The sequence below is a fragment of the Chiroxiphia lanceolata genome, chromosome 3 (assembly GCF_009829145.1).
Source record: "Chiroxiphia lanceolata isolate bChiLan1 chromosome 3, bChiLan1.pri, whole genome shotgun sequence".
Taxonomy (NCBI): Eukaryota; Metazoa; Chordata; class Aves; order Passeriformes; family Pipridae; genus Chiroxiphia; species Chiroxiphia lanceolata.
Window position 1 is genome coordinate 7484817 of NC_045639.1, and position 27582 is coordinate 7512398.

The window sequence follows — 27582 nt, forward strand, 5'->3', positions numbered from 1 at the left end:
ATGAGTTTATGCTTTCAAAAGCTGCTAATTTAGGTTGTGAAGGAGATAACACCCCCCTCCCCCCCCTCCCATTTCTCTTTGCTTATCACTCTTAGCAGAGGACAGAGCTAAACCCCGGGGCAGCAACATCCATTTCGGGGCCAATTCCTAGCCTCGCTGCGACTTTCTTGGAGCTGGCAACAAACTTTTATCCCTTTTATGCCCATCTCCCTCTTATCCCTTTTATCCTCATCTCGCTTTTTTGTCCCCTTTTTATCCTGCTGCCCATCGGCGTCATCGGCACTCGGTGCATCGACTGCTGCGGGAGCGGCTGTACCGCCTGCGCTGCGTCCGCCGCCATCTTGGCGGGAGGAGGGAGAGGTGAGGGGGGGGTCGCGAGGGGAGAAGTGGGGCTGGGAGCCGGGATACGGGATCCAGCATCCAGGTGAGCGGACAGGAGGCAGACAGACAGTCCGGCAGCTCCCAGCCCCCCCGGCCCGCGGCGCCGCTGCCCAGGGTTGTGCGGTGTATCCGGCGCGGGGCTCGCAGCCGCTAACGCGCCCCCCCGTGTGTTTTGCCCGCAGGCGGGTCCTCAGGATGGACATCAGGCCGAACCACACAATCTACATCAACAACATCAACGACAAGATCAAGAAGGAAGGTACGGGCGACTGCCGCTTGGAAGCCGAGATTGTCCCGTGGGGCCTAGTCGTGCTCTCTCACGCGTCAGTTGGCTCCCGGGGGGATCCCCGGCGGATCCGGCGGGATCCGGGACTCCAGGGAGTGGTCGTGAGCCGAGCTCTCGCAAACGCCTGCTCGTAATGAAACAGCAGCTAAAGCCAACAAATATATCAGTTTTAAGTCTTTTTGTAGAAATCTCGTTCTACGGAAGCTTCTCGCTGACTCTCTACAGCAGTTCTTTGGCTGTAGATTTGCTTGTCACTGAGTAACTAGTATAGGAGCAATGGGAATAGTCAATGGATGATAACAGGCGTGTTGGCACACGTTTTGGTGGTCAGCAGCCCCCTCTTGCCGAATTGTAGGAACTTCAGCGTGCTCCTCTCGTTTAAGGGTTTGAACGTGGTATGAGCTGGTCAGCTTTGTGTCATTGTGTTACAAACACTGTCCTGGGGTTCCTGCAGCCCACACCAGAGAGAAGAGGGCTGTGTGCTGAGGAACTTTAGCTCCTCAAAGTGTGCTGAAAATAACTCTCTTGCCCTTACCTGGCTGCATATTCCATGTCTGCATCAAACCATCCACTTGTGATCTAAAGTGATCATGATAATTTATAAGTGATGGTTTGTGAAAGGAGTGTGTGGATCATAATAGCACTACTTAAATGTTTCTTCAGGGTGCTTCAGAGAGACATCCAAAAGTGAAAACAGCTTTGCTGATGAACTATTCAATGACATGTCAAGATGATTCTGCTGTGAATAAATTTAACTTGGGGCTTTGCAGCATGTTAAGTGCCCTATAAACTAATAAGTCCCCATTATGGAATTTCATGGTTATAATTCTTAAACAGAATCACAGAATGGTTTGGGCTGAAAGGGCTCTTAAAGCTCATCTAGTTCCAAGCCCCTTGCCATGGGCAGGGACACATTCCACTAGACCAGGTTGTTCAGAGCTCCATCCAGCCTGGCCTTGACACTTCCAGGGGTGGGGCATCCACAACCTCTTGGGACAACCTGTGCTAGGGCCTCACCACCCTCACAGTAAAGAATATTTTCCTAATATCTAATCTAAATCTACCCTCTCAGTTTGAAGCCATTTCCCTTTGTCCTGTCACTCCAGGCCCTTGTAAATAGTCCCTCTCCATCTTTCTTGTTGGTTCCCTTCAGTACTGGAAGGCCACAATCAGGTCACCCTCAAGCCTTCTCTTTTCCAGGCTGAATAATTTCAATTCTCTCAGTCTTTCCCCATAGCAGAGGTGCTCCATTCTTCTTATCAACTTGGTGGCCTCCTCTAGACTCACTCCAACAGGTCCATGTCCTTCCTGTGCTGGTGACCCCAGAGCTGGAGGCAGCACTGCAGGTGGGGTCTCACCTGAGCTGAGCAGAGGGACAGAATCCCCTCCCTTGATGTGCTGTCCACACTGCTTTGGATGCAGCTAAGGACATGGTTTGCTTTCTGAGCTGCCAGTGCACATGGCTGGGTCATTTCCAGCCTCTCATCCATCAGCACTCCCAAGTCCTTGCCAGGGCTGCTCTCCCTGTTCATCCCTCAGCCTGGATTGATATTGGGGGTTGCCCTGACCCAGGCGCAGCACCTTGCACTTGGTCATGTTAAACCCCATGGGGCAAATGGAGGGTTTATAATTATCTGTAAAGCTTACAAATATCTTCCTATTTTAATACAGGTTTTGAAGTAATTTTTAAGGAAAGTATTTTGATAAAAAGCTTTTTATAATAAAAAAAAGCCACATCAGTGTGGTTGGTCAGGAGCAGGTGGAGAAAGTGACAGTGGGCTGATATTGTGAAGCCTCAACAGCAGTAAACAAGAGGCAGTGCTCTTATCTTGCTGAAATCTTTAAAACATAAAGTTTTGTGAGTTAGAATGATTACACAATACAGAGGATTTATTTGGCTTGATTTGGATAAGATTAAGGTTTCATTTGGTGTGTAGTCAGGTGATTTTAAAGAATGAAAGTAAATCCATTGCAGCTGTAAGGTGCAGTAGGACCATAGGAAAACACACTCAGATCCAGAATATGAAAAAATTGATTAAAATTGAGAGAATTGATTAAACAGTTACAACCGAAATTTCCAGAGTTAATTACCCTTGTAGTTACTGTTTTTCTACATTCTTGTTTTAAGTCCAGCTCTTTAGTGCTTCTTGTTGCAGTATTGATTTTCTGATCAATCTTGATGGCTGTCATACATGGTACCTGCGTGTATGGGGGTGTGTGTATATATATATATATGAAAATATGTATTTACATACCTCTGTGTAACTGTTACTCCCTTGCAGTGATAGAATGGATGGTGCTACAACTTCTTCACTACCTGAATACTTGAGGTGTGAAACCAAGTGTTACACACCACCTTACAAAAACTGGGCAAATAAAGTTGTGCAGCAGTTTTAACTAAACAGATGTAAAGTATCACTGTCTGAGCTAAAGCTGGTAAAAACCATTGTCTCTGAAGGATAGCAGACTCTGTAGAAGTGGACATTTGCATGTAACCTGTTCTAGTTTGTTCTCTCCTGTCATCCCCAGAGCTGAAGAGGTCCTTGTATGCCTTATTCTCACAGTTTGGTCATGTGGTCGACATTGTGGCTTTAAAGACCATGAAGATGAGAGGACAGGCTTTTGTTATATTTAAGGAACTTGGATCGTCTACCAATGCTTTGAGACAGCTCCAAGGCTTTCCATTTTATGGGAAACCAATGGTAAGTTATTTTGTTACCTCTTTAAAGAGGGAAACCCCATGATAGTGTGATACAGTGTTTTGGTACTTTCACCTTGGTTGTGAACTATTACTTGCGCTTTGTTACCGAAGGGTTCCTCAGTCATGTCACATCCTAAGGAGTACCTGGGTGTTATCTAGAGTATCTGATGAGTGTCTAGAAAGATGCTGAAGAGACTGCAGTTAGAATACACACAGAGGTTGAACTGAGCATTTAGGCTTCCTAAGTGATGGCTTTTTGTTTTTCTCTGCTGGATTACAGTTTTTACCTTAAATACTTCCATTTTCCTCATCATGTCTTCCATTGAATCAGTTAATTTTTTTCTGTAATATTATTGAAATTAGGTGCTTTCAGTTACTTCATGTAAAGTAACCTTACCTACTTTTAGATTCATAATGAATATCTAGAACATGATGCTCCCTTTTTGAGGTAACAGTGAGGAGGGTGAAGATCTCCACAGTTTTACTTTCCAGATGTGCTCAGTGATTTAATATTTTTCATTGAGGGCTAGTTCTGCTTGATTGTAGACCACCAAACCAAGTAACTGCACTTCAGCGTAACTTCAGTGAAGCAAATACACTGCTGGTTGATAAACATGATTTAGTAATGTACTCGATAACATGCAGAATAGCACTACTGATAGTAGTTGGATACTTGGATAATTAGGCATCTCTTAATTCTGCAGCTATTGGTGAGGTGTAAAAATACATGATGGATGGGTACATTACTACTGGCTTTCAGCTTTTGGCTTTGAGCACTGAAGAGGGCAGAGACAGTTATGCTGCTGAGCTATTTTCATTAAGAACTTCAGATTCTCTCATGAAATCCTTAACACTGAATTGTGCAAGCTCAGTCCTGCCATTATTTATCCTTAAGGAGTTTTGTGCTCACTGAAATTCAATAAGAAATAAAAAGATTAAGGCTTCATAAGCTCTCAGGTGTACATCCCTCTTTGAGCTTTGCCTGCAACCCGCATACTCTATCTGGGCACTAAACAAAGGCATTAAAATGAATCTTCAGCTGCTAAGTAGTTTGTATTGAGGTAGCTTCTAATAGGGAAAACAGTAGGATTGTGTGCATACATAATGTTGTACTCCTGTATAGTCCTACTTGCATCTGCTTACCCTCCTGCATTGGGGGGTCTTTGTCAGAAAATCAACACTGTTGTGCTGCTGACACAATTTATGCAATCCTATTTGGATTAAGGTGGGTATTTGCCTTTCTATTTAAGATGTCTGAGTTTTGCTGAACTCACTTCTCTGCAATCGATCGTGGCTGGGCTTCGCGAACGAAGATTTGGGAAGGGCTCTACCCACATTTGTTACAAGTACATGGGTGGCTAAAAAGGCCAATACGAGATAGACGCGTCCGACTGCAAAAGGCACAGCAGAAAGACTCCTTAGGTGGTAAATTCAGCAAGACACGATTCTTTCTGCGTTGTCTTTTCTCCTCAAGAGTGATCCTGCGTGCTTTCTCAAAGGAAGCAGCAGCATTATAGATGATGTGTCTCCAGACCTCTCGATTGGAGGCCAGAGTAGACCAGTTATGTTGATCAATACGGCCAAGGCTGAGATGTTGTTTCAGGGAGTCCTTGTATCTTTTCTTTGGGGCTCCTCTCTTGTGCCAGCCAGTGGCAAGTTCACCACAAAGCAAGATCTTAGGGAGGCGGTGGTCCTTCATCCTTGAGACTTGTCCTGCCCAATGCAGCTGTGTTCTCAGCAACATGGCCTCAATACTTGTGACTGCTGCTTGTTCTAGAACAGACGTATTGGTCACATAATCTGACCAGTCACTTCTCTGCAGAGATACAAGAAATCACTGTCAAATTTTAGTTCCCCTTAAAATGGAGTTAAAAACCCTAACAGGTTTTTTAATGAAAGCTAGTTCCAATTTTGTCAAACGTCCTTGTATCTCTGTGTACATGTTACCTTGACAGATGTTAAAAAGATGCTGTTAGATGGAATTCTGATTTCAATGAGTTAAAATAAGTAATTTCCGTATTAGGGTTTTTTTTAGCATTCTGTAATTGCGTTCAGAACTAGTTATGAGGATTAAATCTCCGTAAGAATACCTACAATTTATAACAATATTTTTAGTGTAAGAAGTTCCTGCAAAAAATGTATAAATATACGGTTAATGGAAAGGGTGCAAAATGTTGTGTTATTAACTGCAAAATGTACTGGGTTGTTCTTTTTTCTTTTAAAAAGCGTATCCAGTATGCAAAAACGGACTCTGACATCATCTCTAAAATGCGCGGGACTTTTGCTGATAAGGAAAAAAGGAAGGAAAAGAAGAAGGCCAAAACTCTGGAGCAATCAGCAAATGCACCCAATAAAAAGGTTATCCAGGTAAGCTGCTTCTCTGTTTAAAAAAATTAAAAAACAAACACAAAAGCTGTTTTAAATATTTTTTTCTCAGACTTAAGTGTTGTCTTTTGGTACTTTTCAATTCCTAAGTTGGGGTCTGTTGATATCTAGTGCTCTTGAGCACTTGTGTGGTAGTTTCAGCTAGGCCTTCCTTGGTGACCAGTTTGTAACCAAGGAAGGGCCCAGATTTTACCCAGTATTCCCTACAATTTTTACGTAAGCCAGACTTTAAGAAGAAAGGAGGAGAGGCCTTCGCTCTCTTTCCTTCCGGTGGCTTGGAGGTGCAGGTTCCCTGCTGTTGAGTCTGCCATGTTGGGGAGCGAGGCCTGGTAAGGTCTTGTCGACCTTGGGAGCCGGAGGTTGCCTGCGATTGTTCCGGAGCGACTCTCGGTTGTCCCAAGGAGAGTGGTGGGATATTTCTTTGCTAACTCTTTAGTTACTAGATCTCGGACTACTGATTGTGATATATATATATATATATATATATATATTTTATTTTGGTTTTGTTCCTTTTCCCTTCCCCCTTCCCTTTCCCTTGTGAAATTGTATATATTTCAATTATATATAATTGTAACATAAGTGTAAATATATTTATATATATCACTTTAGCTGTCTCTCTCTCGTTTCGGGTTTTCTTACTTGTTTTTCCTCCCTCTTCTCCCTGAGGTTTTTGGTGGGGGGGACTAATTGTGGTAAGGTTTGGAGACTTGGCAGGGAGCCAGCTTCAAACCATATCAACTTACTAGAAGTTGAAGGAGAGTGGACTGATTGTACAGTCCTTGCTGTTCCTTTTTTTTTTCCTCCTTTGCTATTACCAGATGAAAATGAAGATGTAGGGCAAAGGTACAATAAACCAAAGTAGAAACTAACCTCTTTTAAGAAAAGGAAAAGAAGGAACGTGTGCTTATCTTTAATGCCAGCTTCAAGTGCTCAACCAGCTTTTCCTTCAGTGTTTTAATACCTTGATTGCCTTATAAGCACTGAAGAATGGTAAATGGGAACAGGAGAATTAATTCATAGTTAGGTGAAAAGGAGTTGGCTTGAAATGTATCTCCACTAAGGGTTGGCCTGGCCTATACTAACAGCATTTAGTAATTTTTGTGCTGAAGTATAGCAGAAAACATCAAGGCATCTGACCAGCTCCTCCCAGTTTATATACTGGGCATGATGTTCTGTGTTGTGGAATATCCCTTTGGCCAGTTTGGGCCAGCTGTCCTGGCCATGCTCCCTCCTGTCTTCTTGTGCACCTCTTCACTGGCAGAGCATGGGAGACTGAAAAGTCCTTGATTTAGAACAAGCACTACTTATCAACAACCAAAACACCAGTGTGTTATCAGTGTTATTCTTGTACTAAATTCAAAACACAGCACTGTACCAGCTACTAAGAAGAAAAATAATTTTGTCCCAACTGAAACCAGGAGTCCTAGGCCTTCATTTTCAAAACTGCTTCCTCCCTCCCTAACTGTTAAACTGAATTTTGTAATGTGGAGAAATAGTTGACTCAGCCATTAGTCAGACCAGATACTACTGATGTTTTTTTATTTTGATTGCCTGGTTTTGGAGTTTTTCATGTGCTTTGTTCCCTTTGGGAAGTATCTCATAAGCAACAAATGTTCCTTGGATTGTAGCTTAAAAAAACCTTAACAAATGTCTTGAGTTGTATAGAAACATGTTGATGTGTGCTGATATATTTCTAACAGAACACCTCTGTAAAGTTGTTTTGTATTTATTTGCTAGGGAGCAACACCAAATTCAGCCAATGTCCCAGGGACTGCACCACAGAATCAGGTAATGCTTTTTTATTTTTGTAACTAAAAGCACTAATGTTCAAAATTATTCTCTATGAATAATAGGTTTGTTACACAGGGAAACTTGAGAGTATATTCTACAGTATATTCTTTTTGGCCTGTGAGACATTTGTTTTACAACTAAATCACAGCAAACAAACAAAAGAAATCCCCCTTTTACTATATCTGGTTGACAGGAAATGAGAATCTGCAATTTCTTATTATTATACAGAAAACAGCACTTTTGTCAAGTCATACTGGATTCTTAAATTTGGACTGTGTTTAGTATCATTGTTAATAAATTCCCTTTAACTTATTTTGTTCTAGTAGTAGATAAGGAGAAGGAAGACAATACAGGGTGCTAGAATATCTGCCTAAAAGCTTCCTTTCAGGAGTTTGGGGGTCCTCTGCTTACTTTTTTCTTATAAATGTCTAATTTTCCAAAGGATTGTGAGGAGATACAGCAACAGCTCCCAACACTTCACTCGTCTCGTCTGCTCATGCGTGATTCATGCGTGTTAGAAATGAGGGTGCTAAAGAGAACAAATACTATAGAAGAATATATTTGCCTGCCCTGCATCTCTTTCTTGAGTACTGTAATTAGGAATTGCATACATCTACAGGGGAAAAGTCTTGCTCCCACTCTGGGTTTTCAGGCACAATATATGTACATCAGTTCACATCGAAGCACAACACTCTCTGGGTATTTGTTTGAACATCAAAAGTTTATTTTCTAATGGCACTGCCTGGAATATTTCCATCAGTTGAAGGAGGTTGCTTTGCTGAGGCTTTAAATTACTTGGCGCCATTATTAGGATGTTTGAAGTTGTGTCTTATAACTTACTGGATGACTTGGAGATTCCAGTGTCAGCAAATGACTACTCAGCCTTGTGTCTGGTGGGTGGCTTCAAATTCATATCAGCAGGCAAATCTGTCAAAGACTAAAGCTTTTAATCTAATGAGATTTCTAATTAATAAATTTGAATTGAGAACTGTAGTAAAACCATGTGGGTTTTGTGGATTTGGGTTGCCCAGAGATATTCAGTATTTTGGTAGTACTGTGGATGAACAGGGTATTCATCTTGGCTTCCCACTGCTCTTCTGGAAGGATGTGAGTCTCCTAGGTTCTTCCACTGCCACACGGGTGTCTTGGACAGCACTTCGGCCATTACTTGAGCACCTGGGTGTGGAGAGTGATGCAGTGTCAGCTCTTGACTTGTTGAGTTTAAGATGTGACATCTAAGACAACATGTTAATGTGATTTTTGTGGAAATAAGAACCTCTCCAAATTAATATATCACTGTAAAAGCCAATGAGCTCTGTCTGAAGGTCTTGTGAAGCCCAGCTAGAATGTTATGAGCAAAGCTAAGGGCATGTGTCTTGGTTCAAATAATCATGCAGAGAGATGCGGAAGAATGGGTAACTGTGTATAATCTTCTGAACTTTCATCTTCTGTTGTTGCAGGTGCCTGATAACCCACCAAACTATATCCTTTTCCTTAATAACTTGCCTGAGGAAACAAATGAGATGATGCTGTCCATGTTATTCAATCAGTAAGTTTTGAATAGAGATGGCTTGTCCTTTGAATTCTTCCGTTACCTGTGTGTGCTTTCTCAGCTGGCAAGCTGACTTTATAGAAATAAGAGTTTCTTCTGAAGGTAGTTCTTTGTCTTACTGCCAAGGTTGCAGATGTCAGTTCTGATGACTTGGTTCAGGAAGCAAATCCAATCTTTTTCATAGCTGGTTTTGATTGTGTAATTTATCTGGTATCAATCCGCACTGGGTTGAAGCTGATGACTGTAATCTTAAAGACTTTAGGACTGCAGGAGCAGTTTTAAAACTAGCTTTGATTGCTCCTGTATGAATACAAGACTGATTCAATTGCTTCCACCTTACGATCCTTAATTGAGGCATAGTTCTAAGGACTGGACATGTAAAACCCTTCAGTTTAAATCTTTCATTAGTAATAACTATTGCACTAGTAGATGCTTCTGAAAAGGTCTTACTGCAACTGAAGAGAGATATATTATCAAGCTAGGAAACATGATTTGACTCTCACCTTACTTTACAGGTTTCCTGGATTCAAAGAAGTTCGCTTAGTGCCTGGGCGCCATGACATTGCATTCGTGGAGTTTGAAAATGAGAACCAAGCAGGAGCTGCTCGAGATGCTCTCCAGGGGTTCAAGATCACTCCATCTCATGCCATGAAAATCACTTATGCAAAGAAATAGCTGGGTGCTCCTGTAAAGGAGTTCTGTGGATAGGTTTTTTTTTTTAAATGATGATATTTTCATCAGCTGCCATGTTTGCTGCTCTCTGCAAAAAACATAAGACTCGTGCAGAATTGCCACAATGACCAGGACAGATGTAGGATTTCCACAGATCTACTGGATAGTAACTTTTTCTGTTGAAATACTAATTTTTATAAAATAAAATATAAATATGCTGTTTTCAAGCCATGTTTTTTCCTCAGATCTGTCTTAATATTGATTAACCTTGCAGGGCTTTATTCAGTTTAACTACTTTTAAGGTGACACTCATTTCTCAGAAGTAGGTGCTGAAAAATAACTGTCCTTCCAAAGCAAAAAGTGTGGTCAGGAATGCTAAATGCCAGCATGTTCAGAATAAATACAGCACTCAACCTTCAGCCTCGTTATCAAGGGGACAGCTGCTTTTCAGCAAGAATATTTTGTCACTTAGGAAAAATGACTTATCATTAGTGAGTTTTTTTCCCCAGCTATGGGTGGAAATTGCAGTTTGACATCACTGTTCAACTTGGTTTTGTCTTGGTGGCTGGCAGTAGAAGCAGGTCCCCAGAAGAAACATAAAAGTTTCTTTTTGCAAAATACCTATTCCTAATGCCTCTGGGTTGGTTAGGTTTGTTTTACTTTATTTACTTTATTTACTTTTCTCATTTATTAAAAACCTTGCAGGTCTTATGTAATTAACACTGGATACAGTGAAATAATCAGATGTAGTATTGTGAGTTGTAACTGCTCTAAATGTTTTGGTAAAAAAATCAGTTTAAAAAGTTGTAGTGTTTTGTATGTGGCAACATAAGCCACTTTTTTTTGCACAAGACCTAAAAAATTGAAATTTCATCTGCTCCCAGAATATATTGCAAGATGATACCTCTTTCACAATCATCTCAGTTACTGACCTGTCTTCATATACAGATTTTTTCATTCTTTTTAGTGATTCTTTTGTGAGTGTTCTAATACTTGTAAGTTAAAATTGTTTCCATGTGCCTGTAAGGGAGCAAAAATGACAGTTAATCCATCATGAACCTTTTGGTTTTCCTTTTGCAGTCATAGTTCTATAGGTATTAATTGTGCTGTCATTGCATCCCACTAGTTTGTGTACATGAGACTGCCATTGCTTTTCACATTTATTCACTTCCAAGGGTTTGGTGCTGTCTGCCAGGAAAGTTGGACACTACATATCGGAGTTTGGAGGAAGGAGTAATGGGCTGGAAGGTTAGAGGAGAATGTGGTGAAATCAGCTGTGAGGGGAAGGTGATGCTAGAAGTTGCAAGATGCACTGTCTTTAAAAGAGAGTGTGGGATATCTGATGACAGTTTACAGGTTCTGCTGTTCTGCCTGTGGGCTGAAAGCTGGTACAGCCAATAGCTCTTCAGGCCTCCTCATGAATTGGGAAGCGCTGGTTCTCTGGAGTGCTGTTTAGGAATTTCCAGACTTGCTTTTTGTCACATCTAAGGACTGATCCAGACCAGCCTTCTGTAGCCTGACAGCCTGTACTCTGAATTGCTGACAGGGCAGCACCCACAGCAGCTCTGGCGGGTGTTCCTTTTGTGTGTGTGTGCCTGAATGTGTTTTAATTAAAGTACTCCCTACAAGTCTTGCTTCATGTATACTAGGACAAGATTTGAGGAAGGTAGATGAATTCCAGGTGTCCTCTCCGAGGTTTAAAGAGGACATTTTAAGTCAGTCTGTGGCACCATTTAGTGTCTTGAATCTGCAAACTCTGTAAAAAGGGGGAAATTGTTGCTGTCCTGGTGTGACCTGTGTGTTCTGCTGTGACTGCATCTCCCTGGGGGAGGGATCTTACCTGCACAAGTATGTGGTGCTTGAACTCTTAAATTTCAAATTTGAATTGCTGACTTGCAAAGGCTTCTTTCTGCGTTGCAACTCCCTAATGGTTTGCTTACATTGCATCCGTCTATTAGAGTCCCAGTAGGTCCTTTCTGTAGATGGAAATGGAAATCTCTGCCACTGAGGGTTTACAGTCCAGCAAAGATCATCCTTGTCAGTGAGCAGTTGCAAAAATGAAGGACAGGAGGATTTGGAAGGATGTAATTTTCTTACTGCTTAGCAGGATCTGACTTAATTTCCATTTTCAAACTTTGCTTGAGGTAAGATTAAGGCTGTAGACAAGTCTAGGAAGGCTTAGCCTGTTTAAATAATATAGTTGATGATTGAAATGTTAATGCAGAATGGCTTTAGGAGGGGATTCGGTTTTGTGAGTGGACCCTGAGATCTTCCCCCTGCCTGCGGCTCCTTTGGTGGGGTGGAATGTCACCCCAGCCCCTTCCCATTGGCCCAGCGTGTTTGTCCAGGTGTCTGCCTCTTCCATAAAAGGCTGGAGTCATCGGACCTGGCACACATTCCTCAAGTGCTGTGGCAAAGAAAAATGACACAACATGTTTATTTGGTGGGTTTACTTTTGTGTCTCAGCTTAATGTGTCCTCTTGCAACTGGAATTTTTATGGACAAGCTTTCCAGCAAGAAGCTGTGTGCTGATGATGACTGTGTCTGTAAGTAAATCTGCTTTAATTTTGAGGACAAAATAGTCTCAAAAATAACAGTGGAGTTTGGATGTGTTAGAGAGAGGTGAAAACTACTCTGCTTACTTAGCTATGTTACATTTGCATTGACTTGTCAGCTTTAAAAGTAGAGTGGGAGGATGATGTGGAATGTCACATAATTTTACTGCAAAGTGGGTTTTGTAAAGGACATTTTTCTTTTAAGTGAAAGTTAAGTGTAGAGAGAAGGATTATAACTTTCACTGTGATGAAATGGCACAATCTTAAGCTGTTACTTCGCTTACTGTAAAATAGCAAAATGAGCAGAGCAAATTCTTTAAGACTTACTAATTTCAAGATAACCTGTTTTTATCTGTGGAAATAGTTTTACCTATTGCATAAAAGCCCACATTTATTTGTATTTCTCTAAAATTATCCATGTATTTAAATTCCTCCATCTCATTCCTTTGGTGTTTTTCTTTCCTAGACATTATTTCCCTTGCCAGAGCAGAAGAGGATTATAATGCTTCAGACTGCAGATTCATCAATATTAGAAAAGGGCAGTTGATCTATGTTTACTCAAAACTAGTGGAAGAAAAAGACTCTGGAGAATTCTGGGCTGGAAGTATAAGAGGAGATTCTTGTACATATGAACAAAGTAGAAGTATATTAACACACATTTCTGTCAAAAAATGGATGCTAATGCTAAGCTATTGTGGGGTTTAAAGCAACAACTTAGTTTTAAAAGTGAAAGTTTAAACAGACTGGTTGAGGAGTCTTGAGGGCTGTAATATTTTTCTTTTTTAAAATGAAATATCTTCAATAGCTATATAGTAATTATGAACCGAATCTTAACAGAAGGGCTCAACAGTTCTTTTCTGTGGCTATTTGCTGAAACTTTGGAAGAGAAAGCTTTTATCACAATTGGTCATAAAACTCTTAAATTTAAGCGAAGCAAAGATAAATATTAACTGCATTTACAAAAAAAAGATCCAGACAAACTACAAGCAGTATCAGTTTGCTCGAGCTTTATGCCTGGTTTGTTTCAGATGCCGGCTGATTGGAACCTAGGAAGTGTAAAACCAGAGTAAGAACACTACTGGGTGACTCCTTTTGACTAAATGATAAACCAGCTCGAACCAGATGAGGATTGTTTTAAGGTACCTAATTATACATCTCCTTGCTTGAAGGTTTATGGAGAACAGTATGAAGACCATATGGGGACAGTTGGTTATTTCCCTAGCAGTTTAGTCTCAGAGCAACATGTCTATCAAGAAGCAAATAAGACTGTTCCTACAATGGTAAGGAATTTGCAAGAGCCAAGCTGGCTACATAATTATACTTGGCTATGTAATGCTAATTTGCTGATTGTGGTAGTTGATTGTAGCATGTCACAGATGCTTAGGGATGTAATCTTTATACAGGCAAATAGCCTTGATAAAATCCCTAACATAAGCTTTGATACTGCAGACATTACAAATGCTGGAATAAGGGCTTCATCCTATTAGAGTTCCTGTTGATTTGGATAGTATTCCTTCAAGACCATGTAACTTTTACCCAAAGCTTTCTATTTTAGAGCCTGGCTATTGTGCTGTGAACTTCAGTAATGTGTAAAAGTGTGCCTTCTGTTAATTGTACATATAGATGGACACTGCCGTACAGAACTTGTGATTGCTGAGAGCATGTTTGCTTTCCATTACAAAGTTAATGGTATGTCAGAAAATTGAATTAAAAAGGTTTTGGAAGCACAATAGTGTTCTGTGAGTAAGTAGGCTGCATTTCTGAAAGGATGGTTGTCCCTGATCCTGCACAGTAGGGTTTCCTATACCGTAAAATTTGTATTTTTACTAAATATCTGAAGCACTTCACAGAGGAGTGGAAGAGGAGGGTCCTTTCTTCAGAGGCTGGTATGGTTTGGCTTACAATTAATGCTTACTGGTAGCTTATTTCTGTGCTTAAAACCAAATCGAGTGGTAGACTTACAGTACTTACCTTCATCCATACTGAATGTTTAGCTATACACTGTTTTGCAGGATATGGCAAAATACAATTAGTGTGTCAACCTGGAAATTGTATCTGGAGTCTTTAATCCTAGGTCCAGATTATTAGATGGATCTGATTAACACAGAGGAAATAAGTGAAAGGAAGAATTTTGTTTCAGGTTAATAGTTGAGAGGATCTGTGTTACAATGTGTCAGACAAGTTTTATTTGAGGAAATACACATCTTTATCCAATATTTATCCAGTGACTGCTTTTCTTGACACTACACCAGGTTATTCCGAATTTGTCCCAGAAGCTTTGCAGTAATTAATTAAAGAACATGAAAAAATGACTGAAGTATGTTTCTAAGCTCTTTTCTCAATGGTATGACAGCCAATCTGCTGCATGGCAAGCTGAACTGGAAGCAGAGTAGGTTAAGCACTGTCTTGGCCTGCAGCCTGACTCAGGGTCCACAGTGAAGTCCTGTCAGGCTGCAATACTGAGTTTTAATTGGCAAGTCATTTCTTTCACAAAACTGTTGACACAGACTTCCAGTCCTTTCACCCTTCCTTCACATTCTTGCTGTGCAGGAACACTGTGAGGAAAATAGGAGGCAATACAGAGGTGTTCTTCGTGTCCTACTGATCTCAGCTGTATGTTGCAAATAGGACCTTCAGGATCTGACTCTTTGTTCACATTTAAAACAGTCTGTAGCACACCTTGACCCATCTGTGGACATGCTGCCTGCTCCAGAAATAACCCTTAAAGGAGCTGTTCTACACAGAACTAGTGTTGCACACCTCCACAGATGCCACCAGCTTTCCATCTGCAAGTTGGGAGCCAGTCTTTCGCTCACAGCTCTGTAACCTTCTCTCAGTGTTTTCGCTTTGTTTGCAATGTTTTCCCTGGCCTTGCACCTTCAAAGCCCATTATTGGTGTGCTCTCTTAGGAAGGGGTTTATATTTATATAAGGAGATCTGGTGATGCCCAAAGCTTAACAATAAATCAGCATCCAGCACCTGCCCTGATCAAGGCACTGGATGGCAAAAACCATGGCACTGGATGGCACTGTGTGAAGAAAGGACTGATAGGGAACTCAGTGGGGAACAATATTGTGGGGAGCACCTGAAGCCTGAAAGAGAACATCAGCCTGGGGGCCTCTGTGTCTCTGACCCTCCTTTTATTTTTTTTCTTTTTTCATCCCCCAAAGTAACTTTCACTGTTGGAGTCAATGCATGCCATTAGCTGCAGATCTTGCTATAGTAAACCTGCCTGTGAACTTCTCTCAGCCTCCTTTTGTGCAGCACTTGGGTAATCCATGCCTGTCAGTTGCTGTTTGAGCAATAAATCTTAGGAGATTTTGTTTTCTCAGTGCTGCTACTTCTGAACCATTGAATCAAATTGAGTACAATGGACTGAGCACAACAGGCCATGTGTACTAGGAAGTGGTGTCGGATTGCCTGCCTTCCCTCTGTCACTTAAAATTGCCCATTTGCTGGCTGAGAGCACTCTCATTATCAGTAAGCAGCTGTTCTGCAACAGCTCCCTGTCTTCCTGCGTGCAGTGGGCAGCTATTTGGGATACAGTGAATGGAAATGAACACCACAGTGTGATAATTCCATGCAACAGAATCAAGATCTGTGTAGGCATGTAAGGTAGTAGCAGGAAGGAAGCAATATGCTCTGGAAGTCTATTCCATGCCAGAAGTTTTCAAATAGAATATTGGCATTTGTTCTCTAGTCAGCATTTCTCCGTAGCAACTGTACTGCACAGCCTCAGTCTAAGTCATCCTTTTCATGTGGGATTAGGAACTGTTTGAGGATAAGGGGTTACATATGTCTAATGAATCCAGGTATGGATGTAGAAACACAAAACAAAAAAAGGAGATAAAGGAATTGTTTGAAATTAAGAGAGAAGGAGGTATTGTCTAATTAATTTTAAGAATTCAAGGCAGGAACAAATCTGAGCTATGCAAAGGAGTCAAAAGACAAAAGGCCTGTTTCTTTTCCAGAATGCTTTGAATATATTATGGTGTACTTTGCGTATATTATAATGTATTCTGTGTTTGCATTTACTCATGTACCTTCGGGGGCTGATAAAGGAATGTTAATCTTCAGTAATCTCAAAACATCTTTCCTTTTAACTCTCTTTTTCAGGACATTGATTTCTTCTGTGAATAGCACTGAAAGCAGTCAGGCAATCTTTTGGCTGCTACCAGGGAAAGCTGCTGGGAGGAAACCGGGGCACTCTCCCTGGACACAGAGCTCTGCCCGTAATAGATGTTTGTGGAACAAGTAATCTTTCTCCAAAATAATAAAATTTTCATTTAAAGAGAGTGATTTGGGATAGGGACCCAGTCCCACATAGGATTTGTTCTTTAGAAATTTTTTTACCTGCATATGCTTTGCTACTTGTTAATAAAGGTGATAGCCTTTGAATTGCTATAAGTCTCTCTGGTATGAATATGCATTGAATGGGATTAAACTGAACTCAGATCTGCTTCCTGCATTTCACATTTTTAGGTGAATCTTTTTTGGAAAAACACAGCTTGGCATTCAAACCTCTCAGTGTTCATGCTGCAGCGTACCTGGCTGAAATAAACAGGAGCTGACTTTCAGGAGGAGGGGAGAGTCAATACTATGCTAGGGGGCATTGGAGGATGCTTTTGATTTTCTACAATCTTTCTTTTTCCCCTACAGTGATTGTTGTCCTTGCAGTTTCTCTTTGGAAATCACAGCAGTTTCACCATTATTGTTTCAGTCATATGTACACTTGACAAGATCTCAAGGTCTGTTTCTGTTCATTTTATCGCAGCATAGGGGAAACATGCACAGCTTGAGGTGTATGTCAGGTTTGCATTTAAAAAAGGTTGTGTAGAACTCTCAATGTGGCCTCGAAATGCACTCTTAACTCTTAACTGTCTGAAGCCAGTATTAAGTTTTCAACCTCAGGCAGGGATTCAGAAACCTTTAAACTAACCTGTTGTATACTTTTCAACAAGGAGGTCTTTGAAGAAGTGTAATACTCATAAGTCATTACCTTAAGTCAGAAGCTTGTAACTGAGCGAGCCTTCCCCCTGCCATGGGATCTGATCCCTTGTTTGCCGGTGGGAGCAGCACTGTTCGGTGAGCGCAGGGTGACATCCAGCGGCTGGCTTCTGCCTGGCTCTGGGAAGGACTCCGAAGGCTGATTAGTAGCATCACAAGGACACCCAAGCTGGGAGGGTCCTCGGGGTCTCCTACCAAAATCAGGGTCACACCAAATCCACATCAGAGTGCTCACAGATTTGCTCACTCTTAAAAACCTCCAAGGATGCTGGGTGACTCGGTCCTTTATTTATTCTCATAGTGAAAATTACTTGCTTTATCTGAAACCTGTTTTATTTTGTTTGTTTGTTTGTTTTTTAAATTTAGGTTCATTGTTCCTTTTCCTCCACAGAAAACCTCAAGTAAAAGCCCAGATCCATCTTCTCAATATGCCCCTTGTAGTTTAAGGGGAACTGTTTTTTCCCTAGGCTTGAGAAGTGCGGCTTACACAGCTGCTCCCATCAGGGCTGGTGGATTCTGCCCAGCTCGTTCCTGAACATGCTCTAGTTGTGCAGCAGCAGGCCAGGTTTCTGATTTGTGGTGTTAGTAACAAGAAGGATGACTGAGTTTCAGAAGGATTCACACATGCTTATCTGATTCTCGCTTGTGACAACACTAACATTTCACAGTGTAGATTTTTTTTTCTGATTACATACAGTGCTGTAAGCATCTTGTTATCTACTCTGCTAACAAAACACATGCCTCAGGGCTTATGATAGATGACAAGGAGTTCACTCAGAGCTTTCCTGCAATGTGTTTCTTCCACAGAAAATATGTTCTTGCCACCACAATTTTGTCATGCCAGTGCAGTCTGACAACAACAAGAGCACTGCATGTTCCTGAAGTGTGCTGGCCCTGTGGCAATGAGACAGTGCTCGAGGTGCCTGCACGCACAGTGGTGCAGTGGTGTTACCAGTGTGTCAGCCAGCTCTGCACAATAAACTTTAGTGACACAAAACAGTAGGCAGATGGTAAGTACCAAGTTCCTTTCCACACACAGGCTGCAGCATGAGGGTTTTGGTGGAGGAGAAACATCCCCAGCTGCCCTGGCCCAGAGCTAACAAAGCTGATCGCAGCCCTGACTGAGATCAAGGGGGGATGAGCAACAGCTGCTGTAAAAAACACCACCTGGGCAGGGTGAGGGTGAAATTGGGGGATGCAAAGACAGATTAAGGAAGGAGAGTGGTTGGTAGGGTGGGGTGATGCAGGAGAGGGTGAAATGTGATGATCTGCATTCTGTTATTCTCTGTAACCCAGAGCACTTTTTTTGAGCTGGCTATTGCAAGAAAATACCTGTCTGATATGAACCTGAGACTTCTTTTGGCCTTGAAATTTAGGATTCCTTGCTCTGGAGTAGCCAGGTAAGGAAAAGAATAAGTAGGGGCCTCTGTTGATTCTCATAATAGTGCTTGCTATTAAACTACTCCTCATTTATATTTATTTACTGGAAATACCTTATTTAAGCTGAAAGATAATTTGTCTTTCTTTCCTCTTCTCTGGCAGAGATGCTTTATCTTCTGTTGGCTGACACTGACCTGTCTGCAGGGTTTTTTCCCTTACAGCCTCCCACTTCTATTTGGTTTTCTTGAACTAGTATGGCTGTGTCACCAGCCCCCAGAGGTGACTGATAGGTTTATGAAGCAAAATGGCTTTTGGGTTTAGAAATGACTGGTTTTTTCAGGGATGGGTAATGAAAACTGCTTTGAGATGGATGAATAGCATTGTCAGTACAAATCACAAGGAGCTGGTGTGAGGCTGATTGTTCTTCCTGCTCAGACTGAAATTACACTGCCAGCCCATGACAAGCTGAAGCTCAAAATATATAGTATTGGGTAAAACTGTATGAGTATTAAGTAAATATTGTTGAATATATATATATAGTAATATTTGAGTTTCTCAGCATTGTTTAAATAAGGATGTGAATTCCTCTGAAGAGGGTAAAATGCAAAAGGACACTTAGCCTTGAGCAAGTACACAAACTGTAAAGCTTGTCTTATGTGATAGTGTGGTCAGAATGCAGCTTAAAGAAAGCTCTCCTGTCTGTGTTGTAATGCTTTTTTCACACATTCTATAGCAAAGCACTGCCTGTGGCCAGGCCCTCAAGCAGTGGCAGCGGTGTTAAGATTTTTTAGAGGGCAAAGACTTTTTTTTTTTCAGGTGGGGAAATGCCCATAGAAGAACACTGGGTTTCACTACTGTATTTTTGCCACAAGGGTGTGTAAAATTGTTTAAGTGGGTGGACTGGGTTTGTAGGTGTAGTACCCAGCTCTACTCAGATTAGATTTTTTTCCTCCTGTATGGCATACTCTTTGAACTGCAGTGTGGAAGAGAAGAGCTGCCAGTCCATCTGCTAGTGGCTGTGTTGGAGTATAGCCCACACCAGTGAGTATTCCATTATAAATCTACCAGTTTCAGTGATGTTTTGTTGGCTGGAGATTGCTTAAGTCCCAGGCAGACTTTCTGGAAGTCAGAGGTGGAGAAATTCCTCTGCATGAGTAATAACCCATGGATCTAGGCACTCAGCTATGATACAGGGAAATTCGAACTCTAATTGTTCGTGGTTGTAACTCTGGCTGAGTGCATCCTACTTGTCCTCACTTCTGGGGGTTACCGGGGCAGCTATTGGTGACAGAAGGGGATAGTTCCCAGTTCTAGTGCAGAACAGAGAAATTCCTCAATTAAAAGTTTCCCAGGAGAAACACTCTTACTTCCTTCAGAGTCCTAGTGGATTTTGAAAATCTTTGAGAGAAATACGGGTCAGTTGTTCCAATGAATGGCTTCTTGTAGATGTTGTAACTGCTCTTCTCTTTGGAAAGAGTAACACAGCTTTGTTTAATCTAAATGCAGCTAGCTTGATACCTGGGATGTTCTTTAGGCAGTTGCCAGCCCTTTATGCTACAAAGGGTAAAACTGCTAGCGCTGGTCTGATGTAAAGTCAGGCTAGTTTAATATACTGTACAACATGTATTGATCATGGTGCCAACCAAAGCCTTAATTTCTCTATATCTTCCTTCACATGGAAATGGATCTTTGTAATGTGTCCGCACACCCTTTCCACTTGACATATAACTCGTCTTACTAAAATTAGTATTTTAGCCTCGGTTTTGTGATGGGAGACACTGAATGGGCTGTGACTCAAAGCAAGAACAATATTGTAAATGTAGAAGTGTACTAGCAGATAAAGTTTCCTGGCTCAAATGATACCAGTGGGGGTGAGAGAACTGTGTACTGAAAGGAAGCAGTAGGAGATGGAGTAGGAAACTGGTGCAGAAAGATGCCTGGAGCCTTAAAAGACCTGAGAAAAGCAGACCTGACATGGAAGATGGTCCAGACAATGGGAACAAGGCACAGATGATATAGCTTGTGCTTTCAAGAACACAGCTATCCTGTGTTAGATGACAGATTCATCCCTGCACTCCCTGGACCAGAGGTGATGTCTTTGCATTTAGTATCCCTGGAAGAATTTTTTCACAGCTTTGTGTCATTGCTTTGTGAAGCTCATCCCAGACACTGTAGCTTAGCATACCTGACTAGTTCCACTTTGTGTTGCAAGAATACTCAACGTGTAACAGACGTACTGTACTGTGCAAAGTACAAAATCATGTTGTTTCAAGCTATGGATGTGGCTCCTGAAAGCTTCTTGACCATGTGAGTGTGATATTGTCCCTGGTGTAATTAGCCCCATCTTTCAACTCAACAAACAGTTTTTGCAGCACACAACAGTGCTGTAACTCTAATGCTTGCAGCCTGTTTCTAGCTAGCTCAAGGGTCTCTTCCTTATGCTGCTTTTTGCGGTGTAGGCAGACTTTTGGAACTTTCTGTCAGCTTGGGAGAAAAGGTCAGAGTGTCATGGCCCAAGTGCTGTCTTTTCAACCGGAAAAGCTGCACCTACAGAAAAAAACATTATGTCATTAAACTTAAGCAATAGAGAGAAGACAGCAAAATCTCTGTCCCTAAGGCATTACTACCTCCTTCCCTGAGGGAGACATGGGTTTCTGCCAGAACAAGTTCAATATGCTTTCATTAGCTTGTGGTCTGTTTGTACTGTAGACTTGTAAGCAAATGCTATGCGTTCTTAAGGGTTTGAACTGCCACTTTTTGTGTTGAAGACAGAGTTCTGTACTAAACACTGGGTTTTTTGTTTGGTGTATTCTTTTTTTCTTTTGTTTTAAGGGTGAGAAGCAAGTGCAGGAGGAAGTAGCTATTCAAGGATACTCAGAACAGCCATGGGCAGGAAATTACTAAATCTGTGGTTCAGGCTGTTAAGCCAGGTCATCCTTTGGTATTTACAGCCTACATGTGTATAAAGTCATAATGTGCTGCCGAGCAAATTTAGGTTGCGTTTTCATTTGTATGTGTTAGATACACTTGGGCACTGGGAAAATATCGAGCTGTTTGGAAGCTCATACAATTTCTGAGTAAACACTAGTGGGTGTTGATGCTTTCTGGAGTTGCTTCAAATTGCCTGAATGTTACCAGTGAACACAGGGAGTCTGGCAGGCCTGTTTGGAGCATTATCAGAAAAGTGCAGTTTTTCAGAAAAACGAAGTTTAACAGAAGAGTTTATGGGGAGGGAAAAATGCGTAGTAAAAACCTCTTATTTTGACTCTTCATGCAAACATAAATATTGATTATTTTCCACCATCAGCCAGTCAACTAAATACCACCATAACTATGTTTGTTGCACAAACAAGTGATGATGTTTCTTGAAATACTCCTCCATACTGTGAGTTCTGCAGCTCTACCTTGTTCTACCTTGAGCTATTGTGGCACTTTAGTTCTAGCTGTGCTGAAACTTATTCTGGCAGCATGAAGGCTCCAGAGTGCAGGCAGTGGCTTTCCCATTCTGTTCAATTTGGTAGCTGCTGATGGCTGGCTGTGTATGAAGAGCAGCTGGTGTGATTGGGAAGATTGGCAGCTTTTAAAGCATTTCTTTTTGTGTAAGGCACAGTGCAGCAAGGAATAGGTGTGTCCATGATGTAATGGAGCTCAATGCTCTGGTTCTCAGTTGGTGTTGCAATGTCACTTAAAGCAGCAGAGTCCTGTGTACTTAATGTATGACACCATGGCCATCTCAGTGTGATCATCATTAGGTTCCCCTTCATAAGCCAGCCTTGTTTGTGTCTCCAAGTGGATGATGAAACCAACTGGTTCTTTTTTATTCTGAAGACAGCTGCTTTGAATTTGTCTCCTTTGTTTTCAGATAATTTTTTTATCAGAAAGATGTAGCCATTCATACCCATTGTTGGCCTATGGAACAAAGAAACAAAAATCACTGTGTGATGGTTTTGGGCTCCTCTCCTGGCACCTTGCACCCCTGTGTTGTGGTAGCAGTGATGCACTCTGAACAAACAGCTGTTGCTATCTGTCTCTACTAGTAAAAAACATGAATGTTAAACCACTATCATGAATAATCCTAAATAGTTCTACTACCTTGTGCTTTGAAGACTTTACATTATACCCCTCTTACCTTCTTTGAAGCCACCATTAGTCCTTCTCCACTAATGTTAAAAAAAAAAGACCTGTAACCGAATCTCCTATTGCACTAGTTTTTAAGAGCACTTTGAATGTTGTCTGAGGAAAGGTTGTTGTCCTCATGTCATATCCCACAGCTGTTTCTTCACTGAAGCAGTACAGAGATTTACAGAACCCTCCTCAGCCCTTTACCACGTGAAGAATGGTTTCCTTCAAAATATAGATTGTTCCACTCATACCATGAATACTTTAACTATCAACCACTTCTTTGTCTGCATAGGTGCTACTGCATGCCACAGGATTGCAGACTGCAGAACCTACAGAAATACAGTCAACCGTGTTTTCTAACCCTGCATGTAACTGTGAAAGATTTAACTTTTTCTACAGCTGGCACTTTCTCCAAACTAGAAGTGCCAACACAGACATGTACATAAGCTGAATCCTTCCACTTTGCGCATAAACCAATGCAGGGCAGAGATTCTAAGTGATTGTACCACTAAACAGAAAACTAAATGCCTTTGCAGAATTGGCTGCAAGCCCAAATGTTAGCAAGCTTTGACAGGTAGTGGCAGCTAGTCCTTCTAATTTTTGAGGAGAATGCTTTTGTTTCGATCTTGCCAGGTACCTTTTTAAATAAATTGCTCTTTCTCTTGTTTCTGATCTTAATGGATGAATGAGGAAGAACTGTTTGAAGATAAAAGCTATTAATCCTTCAAGAGCAAAACCATCTTCTTCATCCATTTTTAAATGACTCTGTTTTCTGTGTATCAGTCAGCAAGCTGAACCAGAAGAGTTAGAAAATCAGCTCTGAAAGGTGTGGAACAGGTTGTTCTCCTGCGTGGAGGTAGAGCTCACTCATGATCCTCTTACTGAGATTGCAGTGTGAGCTTTCAAACCAGTCCTTCAGAGATTTAGCCTTAGTCTCTACACATAGAGCACAGGCTGTGCCTCTTGGGCAACTTGTTCACCTCCTTGGAGGAAAATGGTGGAGACCCCATTCTGTACAAACTTCCTACTCAGTCTCTCGGTTACCACAAAATGTTGTGAGTAATACACAATAATAGGAAGTTTTCTGAATGATGGTGACTAAAATGGGCTATTTTGGGGGCCTTAGTGTTGAGGGAAACTCAATTTATGACTATATTATTAAAAAATATTATTATTAAAAAATCTTGCTCTCTGCTCTGTGACATATGCTGCCACTGCTATCCAGCTGTAAACTAGCTTAAGGAATTCTTCAACACACAGAAATAGGTGTTAGACTAATTAAGTTCTGTCTTGCACATCTAGTGTTATTGTCCTCTGTGTGCCACAGCATCACATCCATTAAACAGGCTGTGTGTTACTCTGAATTGTGTGTGATGTGTCTTAGATGCATTTTATGGGCTCTCTTTCATTTCTATGGCTCCTAATCTGCAGCTGATGAGTTTCTGCCTTGCACTGCTGCTGTAGGTGACTGCAGAGGCTGTTGTACAATTTGTGAAAGCCCACTTTGAGTACTAGAACATAGGAATGTTCTGGTTTTCCCACGGTCACAAGCTACCTGTCTACAGAGATAGTGCTTCATTTTGCTCAGATAAACCAAAGATTTGGACATGCTGCCTGCACTCTGCCCTCTACAGAGTAATAGCAGGTTTTGAGGTCACCTTTGGATATTAGATCATCTCTAATTAGCGTAGCTGAATTTAGAGGCTCAAGTATCTTCCCTGGTGCTCAATTAGATCTGAGTCTTGTAGACTCACTTCAGGTAGTAGCACAGTAACTATCATCTAAGTCTATGTGATGGATTCGAATACTCCTGGAAAATGCTGACAGAGCACTGCTTTTGTTCCACGAATCCAAGTGATGTTTTGCTGACTGAGCTGCAGTGTTGAGGCACTCTCATTTTAAATTCTTCAGGAGCCAGAGCTGATTAAACCAACCTTTGAAACTAAAGTTTATGGATTTGAGTAAATACGGCCCAAGTGTGGGGAAGGAGATTGTGCCACAACTGGTGGCCCACTCGGATTGTTGACTCATGGATTCCTGATAGCAGACTGGGAATCCGCAGATACAGGGCAACTGATCACCTTTGATCTTTCTGTATTAGAAAAGGCCAGACCCACCTCACCTAAATATTATCTCTGTCTTCATCATTCTTGCCACTAGTCTGGCATTCCTGTTTTGAAGATTTGTCAAAGGTTGGCAGAGTTAAGGGTAACTGCACATTTACTAGGAGATGTACTGGTGAGAACTGCCATAGAAAGGCCTGCAGCAGCATCACAGAGCTGTGATCATCTGAATTTTGCAGGAGGTTGTTGATATATATGCAGATTAAAATCTTTTCTTGGAGTCTTCCCCATAACTTGCTTCCCTCTAGGCTTATGTGATGTCTATGTTCAGTAAAATTTCATGAGGCTGAAGAGAAAGTTTTCTCTGAGAAATCAGAAGTGGCTGTTGCTGGAGCCTTTTGAGACAATGGAACTCGTATTTGAGAACAGAGACGAGATCTCTCTGAACATAACATCCTACTAGGAAAGTGCTTTGGTTCGGGTATTTTAACTTTTACAATAGGCATGTTGCTGAAGATTTTTAGCTATAGTGTTTTAACCTCTGGATGCTCAAGATAGAAAAATACACTTTACAAGCTATTGTAATGTTAGTGGTCCGTAATTACTAGTATCTGATGCACTAGTTTACTGCTTGTAAAATTGAAAGTCTATTTCCTTCATAGCTGCCTCCCCCATAATAGGAGAGTATGGGGGGGTATGCCTGGAGATCTTCAGTTTAAAGGAATTAGGTCTGGGGTATAGGCAACTGTCTTTTATGTTCTGTCTGTACTTGTATGAATTTTTCAGCCTGTGCTTCCCTTTCAGCCTTTGTCCATTATGTCATAGCATCAGTCTTGGCTGAAGTATTGATTTAATTCAAGGAGATTAGCTTGGGCTCTGCAGTATTACAAGCTGACAAGCTTTTTATAGAAGAAAAGATCTCTTAAGAGTCTTTCCCTTGAATACCTGATATAGAGGAAGGAAGTTGGGTGATACAGTAAAATAACAGCTGGATCCATTTGGGCACCCTTTCATAAAACAGTAAATTTGCACATGACCAGCCTTATTCAGCACCTCTCCTGGCTTTTCTGGGGAAGGGTAGGACTGGTGGGGATTAGACCTCTGTGACCTAGAGCCCCTTCAGGACAAGGGAATAGCTGTTTAGACATAAAACAGCAGATTACAGAACTGGACATTGGCCTTGCTGCTCAGTTTTTCTTTTTTTTTCCTGTGAAAGGGAATTGGGAGAGGGGATTGAAAACTGTGAATGCTTCATTGACTGGTTAGGGCAGCTGGGGTGCTGCTGGGCAGGGTTCAGGAGACTGGTAAATTCTGATGAAGAACTCTGGTCTTGTAAGGCTGGAGTGAAGTCTTAAGTATTTGTTTTGTTTCTATTGCCCTAAATGCATGAAATTTTATAACTTCTAGTTTAGCTAGTCCAGACTCTTCTCTCTGTCCATATAACTAATTGAGATTAAAGAAATTGTTGTTAAGGGCTATTTGAATTTGATTTAGCAAAACAAGAAATTACTGGAGGATAAAAAGCCAGCTCATTATTTTTTTTATAGTAGGCACTGTCCTATTAAATTGTTCTTTCCAATGATCTGCAGTTGTTGTGCCATGTTTTTATCCAGTACTTTTCCTTTTGATGAGGTTTCTATTTGAGAGTTGGCAGTCATATTGTCCTAGTTAGGACAACTGAGACCAGTTCATCACTGGATGGGTGTAACCCAAAACTGTATATTCTATAGCCTTCTATGCCATTTCCCAGAAACTGTTATCAATGAACCATTTACACTATCTGCACATAGAGCCTGACTGCTCAGGCTATAAACTAGGTGCTAAGAGGCCTGCGAGATAGGAGTTGCTCTTGTCCTCACACCCATTAAGGAACTCCCTGCCCTGAGGGAGGTACTGAGCATTCCTGCCTGAACTGGAGGATATATAATCTTGGAGTCTTGGGACCTTTTTAACCACTCATGGGATCCAGAGGAAGACTGCTGATCACCGCTCTCCACCAGACTGCTGATCACCGCTCTCCACCAGACTGCTGATCACCGCTCTCCACCAGACTGCTGATCACCGCTCTCCACCAGACTGCTGATCACCGCTCTCCACCAGACTGCAGACCACCGCTCTCCACCAGACTGCAGACCACCACTCTCGACTGGACTGCAACCACCACTTTTCAACCAGACTGCAACCACCACCCTCGGCCGGACTGCAATCACCACTCTTGACCAGACTGCAGCAGAACTCTCACCAACAGGTTTTCCCCTCTCCTTTTCCTTTGGACTCAGGAGGCCCAAAGAACACCACTCTGTTCATGCCCCAGGGTGCTGGGTTATATAATTGGGTTTTGTGGGTTAAAACCAATTGTTTGTCTGTATAATCATACTTATTTTATTAATTTATTAAATTGTTATTCTGACTTATAATCTCTCTTTTGAGTTGCGTTCATTTTCCCCTGCCGGTTTACCTTTAAACCAGCACACATATATATATCAAAATCCTTTTCTGTTTCATTTGTAGTTGTTGAGATTCTGCATACACAAGCAATGTTATTTTTTTTGCTGTTACAAGTCAGTAAAATGGAAATTGTTTTCTCAAAGGGACAGTCTGTAGATGCTGGGGAGCTCGAGTGAATGAAGAAAAATCACTGAAGTAATTTTACAAATTGCTCTCATTTTGTTTCTAGAAGGCTCTAA

General features: G+C 41.4%; 2 protein-coding genes and 1 long non-coding RNA gene across 3 annotated transcripts; all 3 read left to right on the forward strand.

Moving 5' to 3' along the window:
* The first annotated feature begins 290 nt into the window (after positions 1-290).
* Positions 291-9999, forward strand: SNRPB2 (small nuclear ribonucleoprotein polypeptide B2). The gene is made up of 7 exons (XM_032683525.1): positions 291-360; positions 564-640; positions 3197-3369; positions 5595-5735; positions 7491-7541; positions 9005-9093; positions 9612-9999. Exons 2-7 carry the CDS (start codon positions 577-579, stop codon positions 9769-9771), a joined length of 678 nt encoding a protein of 225 aa, XP_032539416.1. The 5' UTR covers positions 291-360; positions 564-576; the 3' UTR covers positions 9772-9999.
* A 127-nt stretch (positions 10000-10126) lies between these two features.
* On the forward strand, positions 10127-16727 carry OTOR (otoraplin). Its single transcript, XM_032683523.1, has 4 exons — positions 10127-12314; positions 12790-12929; positions 13493-13603; positions 16440-16727. Exons 1-4 carry the CDS (start codon positions 12191-12193, stop codon positions 16461-16463), a joined length of 399 nt encoding a protein of 132 aa, XP_032539414.1. The 5' UTR covers positions 10127-12190; the 3' UTR covers positions 16464-16727.
* A 2317-nt stretch (positions 16728-19044) lies between these two features.
* On the forward strand, positions 19045-26788 carry LOC116784682. The gene is made up of 3 exons (XR_004356200.1): positions 19045-19056; positions 21679-21685; positions 26550-26788. It is a non-coding gene; the product is annotated as an uncharacterized LOC116784682 (long non-coding RNA).
* The last annotated feature ends 794 nt before the right edge of the window (positions 26789-27582 follow it).

Excerpts from the sequence above, each read along its gene's own strand:
- OTOR (XM_032683523.1), top strand. The coding sequence starts at position 12,191 with ATGACACAACATGTTTATTTGGTGGGTTTACTTTTGTGTCTCAGCTTA. Across the intron at positions 12,930-13,492 it reads GAGAATTCTGGGCTGGAAGT|GTTTATGGAGAACAGTATGA; the intron begins ATAAGAGGAGAT and ends CCTTGCTTGAAG. Across the intron at positions 13,604-16,439 it reads ATAAGACTGTTCCTACAATG|GACATTGATTTCTTCTGTGA; the intron begins GTAAGGAATTTG and ends TCTCTTTTTCAG.
- SNRPB2 (XM_032683525.1), top strand. The coding sequence starts at position 577 with ATGGACATCAGGCCGAACCACACAATCTACATCAACAACATCAACGAC. Across the intron at positions 641-3,196 it reads CGACAAGATCAAGAAGGAAG|AGCTGAAGAGGTCCTTGTAT; the intron begins GTACGGGCGACT and ends TGTCATCCCCAG. Across the intron at positions 5,736-7,490 it reads CCAATAAAAAGGTTATCCAG|GGAGCAACACCAAATTCAGC; the intron begins GTAAGCTGCTTC and ends TTTATTTGCTAG.